Below are 11,695 nucleotides of genomic sequence, written 5' to 3' on the forward strand. Positions count from 1 at the left end.
CCAGGCAGTGGTTGGGGGAGCCTGGGCCACTGGGATGGGCAGAAGGAACTGTGGCAATGTGTCTGTATTGGGTGGCCAGGGGAGGGGACCATGCTTAGGGAGGGTGTGAGGGCCCCTGGCTGTAGGAGCATGGCGCATGCTGTATCCTCTGTTTTCCTTGAGTTGATTTGGTACCTGAGGATGGAAGCATAGACCCCTAAGGAGGGCCTGAACACCACCCCACCCTACCCCCAACTCCACTGAGATCCCAACCTAAAGGGCAGGAAGCAGCCCACCCCCATGGGCAGTCCTTGGTAACAAGGAGCGTGGCAAATCACTCTCCTTAAGTTGGGGGGCATGTCCCCAAAGTTTGCATTATTCCCATTAGGGACAGAGGTGCCCCCTGGGACTGGTGGGGTCAGCCTCTGAAATTTTTAAAACATCCTTCTCCCTAAGGGAGAGGCTCCCAGCTTGAGGACCACATCCCTCAAGTATCCCAAATGGTTCCCCACGCTACCCAGTGGGCTTACCAGCTCAGGGAGACCTGAGCCAGAGTGCCCCCCCTCCCCCCAGGTAAAGACTTGAAAAGGAGTGGGGGAGGAAGGGCAATGAACCCAAAGGACTATGGGAACCTTCCTAGACCTCCTGCCACTTGGTTCCGCCGTCAGTCCCACCATGTACCCTCCCTTCTACCTGCACGGCTGTGGGGGGGGAGGGGGTGGGCTTCACCTTGCCGACTAACCCACACACACACACACACACACACACACACACACACACACACACACTGCATCCACTCTCCGGACAGCAAACGAGCAGCCCCCGGCCCGGGAAAGCACAGCATCCCGTTTCCGGGCGCCTCTCGCAGGTTTAGAACTGTAACGGGACCCCAACCACCACTTTCCACTCTGTCCCCGCCCCCGGGATCCGCCCCCACGCCCCGGCCCCGCGGCCCTCGCACCACGAATGTACGTTCCGTCTTTTTAACTAGCTGCTACGCGGCGTGACCAGGTACGGCCCGCCTCCAAGTCCCCTGCTCCGATCCCCGCCCCACTCAGCGCCCGAGCTTCCCTCCCGGCGCCCGGCCTCCACCGCGACCCCAGGGGACCTCAGCCCCCGCCCCCCGCCCCCCGCCGAGCTGCCTGCTGCTAAAGTATCACTTGGGTTAACGCTCCCGCCGCCCCCGCCTCCGCGCTCCGTGTGTGTTTGCTTCCCCTCACGGCCGCTGGGTCCCTGGCCCCGGGGCAGGGGCGGGGACTGGAGTGGGGGCTCGCCCCTCACTGCTTCCAGGGCGGGGGTGCAGACAAGGGCTGGGAGGGGGAGCTGGCCCATTCTCCAGGCTCGAGGAGCCCCCCTCGCCCCACCCCTGATTCCTGTTACCTCACCGCCTACAGGGCTGTCCCCTATCCCACCCCAAATAATTGGCCTTGCAATTGGATGCCAAAGAGCCCAGAGTTGAGGGGGAGCCAATCTTTGAGCCTAGGTCTCTCAGAGCCACCCAACACCCCTTTTTGCCCATGTCCTGGCGTCCGTGTCTCCTGCCCCACCTCTCTCCACCACTGAGGGCCCTGGGGGTCCCCAAATATGCCCCCACTTCCAGCTCTTCTCCCTCCCCACCCCGAAAATAAAACTCAGGGACCAACATCTGCTTCCTTTGCACTTGCTCCGTCGACCCCTCGCCCCTATTTGGAGGGGCTTCCGTGGGGGAGGAGGTGGGGTTCGGGGACCTTATGGCTGACAGTATTGAGCCAGGAGAGGCCTGGCCCCTGTCCCTAGAGAGGTGGGACTGGTGGGATGGGGGAAGCTCAGTCCAGGGGCCCAGCTGATCCCCTTCCCTCCAGGGACCCGAAGATCCCCCTCCCAGCGTCAGGAGACGCTTCCTAATCGCTGTGGGGAGGGGAGCGAGGGCTGGGAGGGGGTTGGCGAGAGGACCCTCCGGGAGGTTCCCAATCCCAGCCGGTTTATTCCTGAACCTCCCCCTCCCATCATAAACCCGCCCCCCCATGCCCCATTTTGTACTGCAATAATACTGTATTATAAGCTTGCACTATTCCCCGACCCCGGCCAGCATAAGCATGCACGAAAAACTCAAAACCACACACACACACACACACACACACACACACACACACACACGAAGATGGGACGCTTTTTTTTTCTTCCTCTCTCTCTCCGGGGTGCGTCCTCAGTGTACATAGCGGCGTCGGGGGGCCCCGGGCCCGGGTAGAAAAGTATGCACTGAGACCCCGCCCCTAGACTGCGAGTACTGTACAAATCCAACACTTGAAACCGACACGCACACGTGCGGCGCCGCCACGGGGGTGGGACACGGACATGCACCCACGCGCACACGGCCGCGCACGTGCGAGGGTGGGGGGGCTCCCCGCCGTCACGCGTCGCTGTGCGAGGGATCTTGTGCCTTTTTAAGTCCCTGTATGTTAATGCAGACAATCCGGAGAGCTTGTGTACTACCAAATCCTGATTAAAGACGCCTTCCAGGAACTTGCGCCTCGCCTGCTTTCTTTCATCCTCCTCCTTCCTCACCCACCACTCGATGCAGACCCCAACTCTGGGGTCGCCCGGTTGGGCAGAGAGCAGCGGCTAGTCTTTTGCTGACTCAGGGATAGGGTGAGGGGCAAATTCCAGGTTAATGGATCCAGCCCCACCCCTACCTCAACAGGCAGCTAAAACCAGGGCAGATGGGGAGGAGGAGGGGACCCCAGGAGGTTTCAGCCTAGTTGGACTTGAACAAACCTCACCCTGCTGTCTGTCTCCTTTAATCCGGAGGAGTGGTTTGGGGGTGGACTCTGGTCTCTGGACTCCAAATAGCCAACTTACTGGAGAGGGGATGGAAAGTAGGAGGTAGGGTCCACCACTGATCAGTTCTCTCTGGATCAGACTATTGAGGCCAAGTCTGTGTGGGGGGGTGGGAAGCCAGGATGCCAGAGAGCCCTGTGAGGGGGCTGCAGGACCTGCCCTTGCCCCTCTGCTCTGCTGGGGAATCTGAGGTTGCCCTGGCCTGGGGGAGATGGTCTGCTGAGGAGATCAGTGAGAGTGGATTGTGCAGAACCTGGGGGTGCAGGGATAGACTATGGGTTGAGGGAGGACTAGGTCATTGAGAGGGGTGGGACACGGAGAAGGAGAGGACTACAGAGACTTCTGAGACTGCAGAGAGACGGGGGGGGGGGGGGCCTCCCTCTCTCCTCTGTGTCCCCCACCCCACCTCACCCCTGCAGGCCTGCTGCCACCGTGCCAAAAGAGGAAGACACTTTTCTCCTTGGCGCCTAAAGCAAGTGTGGGGGCAGAGCAAGGGCAGGCTACAGCTGTGTTTCTTGACCCCCCAGAGCCTTTAGAAGACCCCCATGCTGTCAGCTCCTTGCCCTGGGGCCAGGCAGGGATGGGTTGGGGATGCTGAGATCTGGGGGCCAAGGGTGTGAGGAGCTATATAGACCAAGGGTTGGCAGCCACCTTCCCAGGTCATCTTACCCCTTCCAACCAGGTGACTGTTAGGGGCCAGTGCACCCAGGGAGGGTGGCACTCCTGGGTGTGGGGTGGAGGAGCAGAGGGAGGGCTGTTGGCTTGGCAGATGTGGTTTGAGAGTGGAGACCCAGACAGACGGACAGGTGAAGAATCTGGAAAGGCAGTGGTGGGTGGAGGAGGCTGCAAAGTCAACTCCTCTCATCTCCAATTTTCAGGCTGGACGTTTACTGCGGGGGGGTCGAGGGGGCTCCCCTGGGGAGGAGTGGAGATGGGAGGTGTGCGCTGGGTGGCTGCTGGGGGGGGGCACTGCTGTAAGAGAGACAAAGCCCTCCCCCAGCAGGGGAGGCGTGGGGTGTCAGGGCTCACCCTCCTGCTTTTCTCACTCAGCAGCGCCCCTTCTTCGACCTTGGGACTGTGGGCTGATGTACAGTGCACGGTGTCTGGGCTTGGCCAGGGTCCAGGCAGGAGAGTTGCTCTGTGCACCCTGGGTGGGAACGCGGGTATGTGGAGTGACCTGTCCCTGTGAAGGTGTCAGAGAAGTCGAGGCTGAGGAGAGCCTAGTTTTGTTGGTGGCAGGGGAAGAACAGAGTCTGGTCCGTCCACCTCCCTTCACTTTTCCTTCTGACTGAAGTAAACGTGGACGTGGGCCAGACTCTGAAGCTGGCGAGGCCATAGCCCTCTGGTCTGGGCTCCGTGGAGGCAGGGGGAGGGCTGGGGCTTTCATTCCCTTGAGTGTCTCAGCTCCAATGGCCTGCCTCCCCTCCCCCACGATTCACCCTTACCACATCTGCCCTTTGCCAAACTCCATCACAATCACCAGGGAGCTTTAAAACATTTCTGGGCCTCGTTTCTGACCTATAGAATCGGGGGATAGGACTCAGGGCTCTGTAATTTTAGAAAGCACCCCCAGATAATGCTATGCCAAGCCAGGCTGGAGAACCATAGTCAGCCAGTTGGTCAGTCATAAAAGATGTCTGCCCTGGGAAGGGAGCAGGAAGGTGTAAGCTTCCCCAGACCCCGACTTCCTCTTGCTCACACCCAGCACTGTTGCTTCCCTCTGAGCTGGAATGGGGGTGTTACTGTGGTCCCCCTTCCATGATGGCCTCAGGCCTCTAGGTCCAAGCACACAGAGGCTGTCTAGCGACCGCTGGCTAAGTGAAGGAGCCCAGGATCGCATGGGTGAGTGGAGGAATACCCTTTGAGCTCGGCCATCCAGGAGAGGCTGGGAGAGGGTGAGGGAGGTCTCCCCCCTCTCTGAGGAAGGAGGAATTCAAGCCCAGGCCTGGCCCTCCCCAACATGGAGCCAGATATGGAGAGATGGAGGGACTTTGAAACAGAAAATCCAGCATGCCCAGGCTGAGGTGGCCTTGGCAGTGATCCTTAGGACAAAGCTGTCCCCACTCTGAGCTGTCCCCACTCTGAAAGCTGACCCCTTTCTGCTAAAGGGCAGAGGGTCCCAGGTTTCCCTGCATGGAGGGTGGGAGGCCAGTGAGGCCATGGAAAGTTCTGGGCTCTGGGCCACTCTAGTTGATGTGCTTTGTGACTTGGGCATGTCGATGCCTCTCTCCAGGCCTCAGTTTCCCAGTCTGATATTATCACTGATGCCTGATTTTCAGTTCTCACTCCTCCTCCCTCTCATGTAATGGAAGGGAGGGGCTTTGAGATGGAAGGAGAGAAGGCTCCAGCTATGATCATCTAACGTGGGCACTGTGAGTGGAGGGTCCATCCTATGGGTGGTGCTTTTCCAGAGAGATCCAGGGCCTGGCCAGAGGAAAACGTGGTTCTGCGAGTGATGCGCAAAGTGTCAGAGATGGCATAGGGAAAATAGGCAGAGGTTCTGCTGAGAAAGGATGGCCTGGTGGGGTTGAAGGATATCCCTGCTGGAGGGATGTGTCTGGTGCTGGGTGGGTGAGTTCTGAGCTGGACAGAAGGGAGACATGGTCAGAGCTCCGGGTCTGTCTTCCTGTCCTTGGCTTTCAGTGCCAGCACCCACCCCATGGTCCCCCCTCACCCAGGAGCTCACAGCACCCCCTCCACCTCTGCCCAGTCATCTTCTCTAGCCTCAACGTTGGTAACTAAACAAGGCAAAGGGCCCCAGCACAAGGCCTGGCACAGAACCAGCGCTTAATGTTTGCTAAATGAACAAATGAATAAATGAAGAATTAGAATGGTGTAGAAAAAGAAAACACTTGCTGGGGACTGTCAGCCTGGATGTGAAGGGGACAAAGCTCTAAGGAAGCGCCCTGCCTGGCTCAAACCAGGTGTACTGAGGTCCTGTCCAGGTGGGATGCTGCCCTGTCTGGCATCAGTCCCCGACCCCCGTCAAGCCCTCAACAATGGTCTGATTAGGAGGAAGATTATGGCAGTGGGGAGGGAAGAAGTCACAGCCTGGGGCAGACCCTTGGCCTTGGGGATTCCTGCCTTGCCCTCCACCAGCCTTTGGGCACAGAGACCTCTGCTGGCAGAGCCCCTCTCCCCCTCACCCCTCTTCCCCCACAGCTGTGACAACCGGGGCATTTCTGGGGTTGGAGAGGGAGGCAATGATCTGTAAACCAGAGCGAGCAGGGCAGAGGGTAGCAGGTGAGGGTGGGAGGGAGCTAAAATTTATTGAGCAACTGCTATACGGCAGACGACTGCTCAGATGACCTCAAGCATGATCACAGCCTTTGTGGTGTATGCATTATCCCCATTTCATTTCCTAATATAGAGATTGCACACTCCATGAAAACAAGGACCATGTCTGTTTTATTCAACACTGACCCACAGACTCACAGCCTCTAACATGGTGACCAGGACAACAGCCATTCAAGGACTTCTTGAACGAATGAATGAAAATCCCTCAAGGGGCTCAGTGTTTATCGGGAGAGAGAACCATGTAAACACACGCATGTGGAATAGAGGGTAGAAGGTCCTCTAATGGAAGGACGTGGGAAAACACTAGAAAGGAGAGTGATGGAGTCTGGTGGTGGGTAGACAGGAAGGCTTTTTGGAAGAGGAGCTGTTTGAGCCGGGTCCTGGAGGAAGAATGGGAATTTGTCATGTGAATAGAGGGGGTGAGAGGGACCCCAGGGCAGAAGAAACTGTCTAGGGAAAGACCCAGAAGTGTAAAATGCATGATGCAATTTAGGGACCTGCTGGTGGCATCAGAATGGCTGGAGCACCCGGTGGGGGATCAGAGGGCACTGCTAGAAGTCAGGGTGGAGCAGCAGTATGAGCCAGGGGCCCAGCCTGGTGGCGCAAGCAGTTAAGTGTGCGCGCTCCGCTGCGGCGGCCCGGGGTTCGCCGGTTCAGATCCCGGGCGTGCACCGACGCACCCCTTGTCAAGCCATGCTGGGGCAGCGTCCCATATAAAGTGGAGGAAGATGGGCACGGATGTTAGCCCAGGGCCGGTCTTCCTCAGCAAAAAGAGGAGGATTGGCAGATGTTAGCTCAAGGCCGATCTTCCTCACAAAAAAAAAAAAAAAAGAAATAGGAGCCAGATCATGGGATGGGGGAGGGGGTTGCTCATGTGCCAAGCCAAGGACTGGAACTGTCTCCTGAGGACTGTGGGGGCCACTGTAGGTTTCTACAGGTGTGAAGTGGAGAGAGATGGGATCAGATTTAAGTTTCAGGAAGACCACTTGGGCAGCTGTAGGAAGGATGGATGAGTAGTGCGGGATGGAGGAAACAGGCCGGTGGCTGGGGATGGGGCTGGGGCAGCAGACACAGATGTTTAAGAGGAACACTTGGTGGGACTTCCTGAGAGTCTGGATGGCATCTGAAGGTGCTGGAGGTGTCAGGATATCTCCGGGGCTTCTGGTCTAGATGGGCTGTGTTTAGGAAGACAGAGGCCCAGTGTGTTCAAAAAGGCTAACAAAGTGCAGGACACCGCCGGCACCATCCCACCTGGAACAAAGCCATGTCGGCCCTGATGGGGCTCAGTGCATTGTGGGTGCCTGGGGGTGTGTGTGGATTGACGAGGGTGGAGCCGGAGAAGACACAGCAGCTGAGGTCCTGATAAGGTGGTCAGACTTTTCTAGTCTAGAAGGAAGGAGGCTAAGGGGAGATGTGGTGGTAGTCTAGAAAACCAAGAACAGTCCATTACATTGCCAAGGACTCTGCACAAGGCTTCCAAGGGGAAAACTTAATGGAGTGAAAAGAAATTGCCCTTCATAGGCTGGCTGTGAATTCCCGGAGGAAGTGTGGACTCAAAACACACCTGTAAAGGGCTGGCAAATTCCTGGCTGACAGGCCAGAAGCGGGCAGGAGGGAAGGGGTCTGGAGCTCCAGGGGCCCAGCCCGTACTTTGTGGGGTGGAGGACAGCCCAAACTTTGCCCTTGTCCCACACAGGTTCTGGTGGCCCTGGGCGGTCAGCTCCCTGGCTGCAGAGGGAGGAACTGTGCCCTGTGAGGAGGCTGACCCAGACACTGGCTGGCCCTCTCTGGACCTGGTTTACTCATCTGTAAAAGGGAGGGTTGATCTCTATGGTGGCCATGATACCTTATAGTTATCGTTCTCTTCTATTGATTCAACTAGAGTTGGCTCTGGGTTTCGGGATGCACGTGGTGAGGAGGGAAGTGGGGGAATGTGAGACCAGGAGACAGAAAAGCTGCTGAGATCAGAAAAGGCCCCCCAGGGACCTCAGGGGACCTGGAGCGTGGACGCAATCATTCACCAGAGATTTACTGAGCGCTTACTAGGTGCCAGGGACCATTCTAGGCCCTGGGGATAGAGCAATGGACAAAACAGAGCCAGTACCTACCCTCATGGAGCCGACACTCTGGACACATTGGGGCATGTGGGCCTCTTGGCCGATGGATGCAGTCCAGGTCTTCTAGGGCCCGGGAGGGTGGGTGACCTCAGTGAATTCCTATGTGTGTCCCTTGCAGGTGTTCTCCGTGGCGCCCCCGTTTGAGGTGAATGGTCTCCCACGAGCTGTGCCTCTGAACCTGCCCTACCAGGACTTCAAGAAAGACCTCTCTGATTACCGAGAACGGGCTCGGCTGCTCAACAGGGGCCGGAGGGTGGGCTTCTCGCACATGCTGCTCACCGCCCCGCAGGTCCCGCTGTCTCCTGTTCAGCCTCAAGCTAATGGGAAGGAGGAAGAGGAAGAGGAGGAAGAGGAGGAGGAGGAAGATGAGGAAGAGGAGGAGGAAGAAGAAGAGGAAGAAGAGGAGGAGGAGGAGGAAGAGATGGAAGAGGAGGAGGAGGAGGAAAGGGAGGAAGAGGAGGAGGAGGAGGAGGAGGTAGTGGCCCTGGGGGAGGTGCTGGGGCCATGCAGTGGCTCCAGCAGTGAGGGGAGCGAGAGGAGCACGGACCGGAGCCAAGAAGGTGCCCCGTCCACACTGCTGGCTGATGATCAGAAGGAGTCCAGGGGCCGGGCCTCCATGGCCGACGGGGACCTGGAGCCTGAGGAGGGCTCCAAAACGCTGGTGCTCGTCTCCCCTGGCGACATGAAGAAGTCGCCTGTCACTGCCGATCTGGCCCCTGAGCCCGACCTGGGCACTCTGGCTGTCCTCACTCCTCAGCACGAGAGGCCCCAGCCCACTGGCAGCCAGCTGGACGTGTCTGAGCCAGGCACCCTGTCCTCTGTTCTCAAATCTGAGCCCAAGCCCCCTGGGCCCGGGACAGGGCCGGGGGCCGGGGCAGTGAGCACAGGGGCAGGAGGAGTGGCAGTCACCTCCTCACCTTTCACCAAAGTCGAGAGGACCTTTGTGCACATTGCGGAGAAAACCCACCTCAACGTCATGTCTTCCGGTGGACAGCCCTCTCGGCCTGAGGAGCTCAGCGCTGTGGGTGAGCTGGGCCTAGAGGTACCCTCTGATGGGGAAGCTGTGGAAGAGGGAGCCTCTGTGCCCCTGGAGAACATCGTCCAGTCAGGGCCAGAAAGTGGTGCCCTGTCTGGCCCCCCCGGGGACACCCCCTTGGAGGTGGCCACGGACTCACTGCTCAACGGCCCAACTCTTGACGAAGGGCCAGCCCCAGCATCCCCACTGGAGCCAGGCCCCGAGAAACTAGCCACCGTCTCCCCCAGCCGCCATGCCATGCCAGGCCCTCGCCCCAGGAGCCGTATCCCTGTCCTATTGTCTGAGGAGGACACAGGCTCGGAGCCCTCGGGCTCGCTGTCCGCCAAAGAGCGGTGGGGCAAGAGGGCCCGACCACAGCAGGACCTGGCCCGGCTGGTGATGGAGAAGAGGCAGGGCCGCCTGCTGTTGCGGCTGGCCTCTGGGGCCTCGTCCTCCTCCAGTGAGGAGCAGCGCCGTGCCTCGGAGACGCTCTCGGGCACGGGCTCTGAGGAGGACACGCCCGCCTCTGAGCCCACGGCACCCAGGAAGGTCGGGCGGGCAGCTGCCACCCGGAGCCGGATTCCCCGCCCCATCAGCATCCGCATGCCCACGCCTGCCGCAGCCCAGCAGCCCCCTGGCAGACCCCATGGCGCAGCCCCAGCATCTGACACAGCCATCACCAGCAGGTGAGAAGCCACTACCAGCCCCAGGATGGGCAGTGGGTGACCAAAGCAGGCCTCCGCCAGCAGCGGCTCCCCCAGAGCCAAGGTTAGGGGCTATTGAAGATTCAGGAAGGACCTGCAGGGACACCTCTTGTCCACCACCTCCCCAGCTGACTCTCTTTTTTGACTCAGGTCCCAGCCCTGTCACTGGGCTCAAGGGGGTAGCTACAGTGAGCATGTCTGGAGGGGTGCGAGGGAGACCAGGCTTGGGAAAGGTTGATGGGGGCCAGTGGGGTCCACACACAGCCTCTGGTGTGCCATGGGGCATTTGAAGTCAAAGGATAAAGCTCAGAGTAGTTGGGAGCAAACATATTCATATTAATATAACCAGCATATAATATATATAAAATAATATATAATATACCCATATATATAAATGGGTATATTATAGAGTAAAATGTAAAATCCATGAGGATTTTAAAGATGAATCCGAGATGTCAGAGAAAGTCTGCAGCAAGCTCTTTGGGTAACAGCCTGGGAGCGTGTGGCCCCTGGAGGTCCCTCCCTGGAGGAGGGAGCACCAGGCCTCAGTCTATCCATCTGTGCCATGGTCTCCTCAGTCTCATCCAGCTCTGAGGATGCAGGACTCTAGGGCTCAGAGCCCAGGGAGATTCTGAAAATGTCTCTCCTTTTTTGTTTCTTTGCCTCTTCTTTTCTCTCGCCTTCTGCCCTCCGTTCTTCCCGCAGGCTCCAGCTGCAGAAGCCCCCAGGGTCGGCCGTCGCTGCTGACCTCCGCCCCAAACAGCCCTCCGGCCGCGGCCCGGGTCCAGGGCGAGCCCAAGGCGGCCCCAGGTCCCCCGCCCCGCGCAGTCCCGGCATCCCCGCCTCCGCCCCGCGCAATCCTAGTGCGTCTCCCAGGAGTCAGTCTCTGTCCCGCAAAGAGAGCTCCTCTCCCTCGCACCAGGCCCGGCCGGGGGGTCCCCCACCCCGGGGCGCCCCCCAGGCTCGGGCCCAGCCTGACGGCACCCCCTCCCCGGGGGGCCCCAAGAAAGGACCCAGAGGGAAACTCCAGACTCAGCGCTCAGCAACCAAAGGCCGGGCGGGGGTCGTGGAGGGCCGGGCCGGGGCCAGATAATGACGCGCGCGGCTCTCGGCGGCCCCCAACCCCTCACCCCGGCCCCCTACTCGCAGCCGGCCACACTGGAACAGCTCCCAGCACAGCCTTACGCGCCCGACGCGCGCCACCCGCGGCCCCAGCTTCCCGCCTGCACCCGCGAGGACGCGCGCCAGCACACGCCGCGCCCGCCCGCCGGCCCGGCCGGTGAGGGGCGCCGCGCCGCGGGGGGAGCGCCCGCCTCCCCTTCTTTTCCCCCATCTCCACCCCCATCTCCTCCCCTCCCCCTGCTGCCCCTCAGGTGGGGTAGGCTCACCCTCCGCCCCGGGGAAGGCTCAGCCACTTTTCACCAAGGACTCCACTAATGGGGACGGACGCCCTGCTCATCCACCAGGCCTCTGCTGCTCTCCATGCTCCCCGAGGGACCTCTGCTTACACCTCCTGCGGCGCCCTTCCCTCCTCCCGACCCTCTTCCAGCCAAAGTCCCCCCCACCCCATCCCTTTTCAGAGAGGCAGCCTCAAATTCCAGAAGTGGAGGCTCCCGCCTCCCCCAGGGGCCAACTCCGCAGACTCCTGGGCGCTGTGGTGGTCCAAAAGGCCTCTTCTCAGCTGCCAGACTGGGGTTGGGGAAGTGGGACCTAGGGGCCATTGGTCTACTCAGGTGTGAGGGGGCAGGTCTGACCTGCCCCAAAGT

General features: G+C 59.8%; 1 protein-coding gene across 2 annotated transcripts in view; it reads left to right on the top strand.

Annotated features, from left to right (window-relative positions):
* Window positions 1-11,174, top strand: part of TTBK1 (tau tubulin kinase 1) — a 36,341-nt gene extending 25,167 nt beyond the window's left edge. For both annotated transcript variants that reach the window (XM_087438619.1, XM_004424108.3), the window contains 2 exons: window positions 8,329-9,911; window positions 10,635-11,174. In XM_087438619.1, coding sequence (XP_087294745.1) covers window positions 8,329-9,911; window positions 10,635-11,022 — 1,971 coding nt within the window. In that variant the 3' untranslated portion in view covers window positions 11,023-11,174. The remainder of the gene's footprint in view (window positions 1-8,328; window positions 9,912-10,634) is intronic.
* The last annotated feature ends 521 nt before the right edge of the window (window positions 11,175-11,695 follow it).

This window comes from Ceratotherium simum, chromosome 13 (genome assembly GCF_057802395.1).
Source record: "Ceratotherium simum simum isolate JZ-2026a chromosome 13, ASM5780239v1, whole genome shotgun sequence".
NCBI lineage: Eukaryota > Metazoa > Chordata > Mammalia > Perissodactyla > Rhinocerotidae > Ceratotherium > Ceratotherium simum.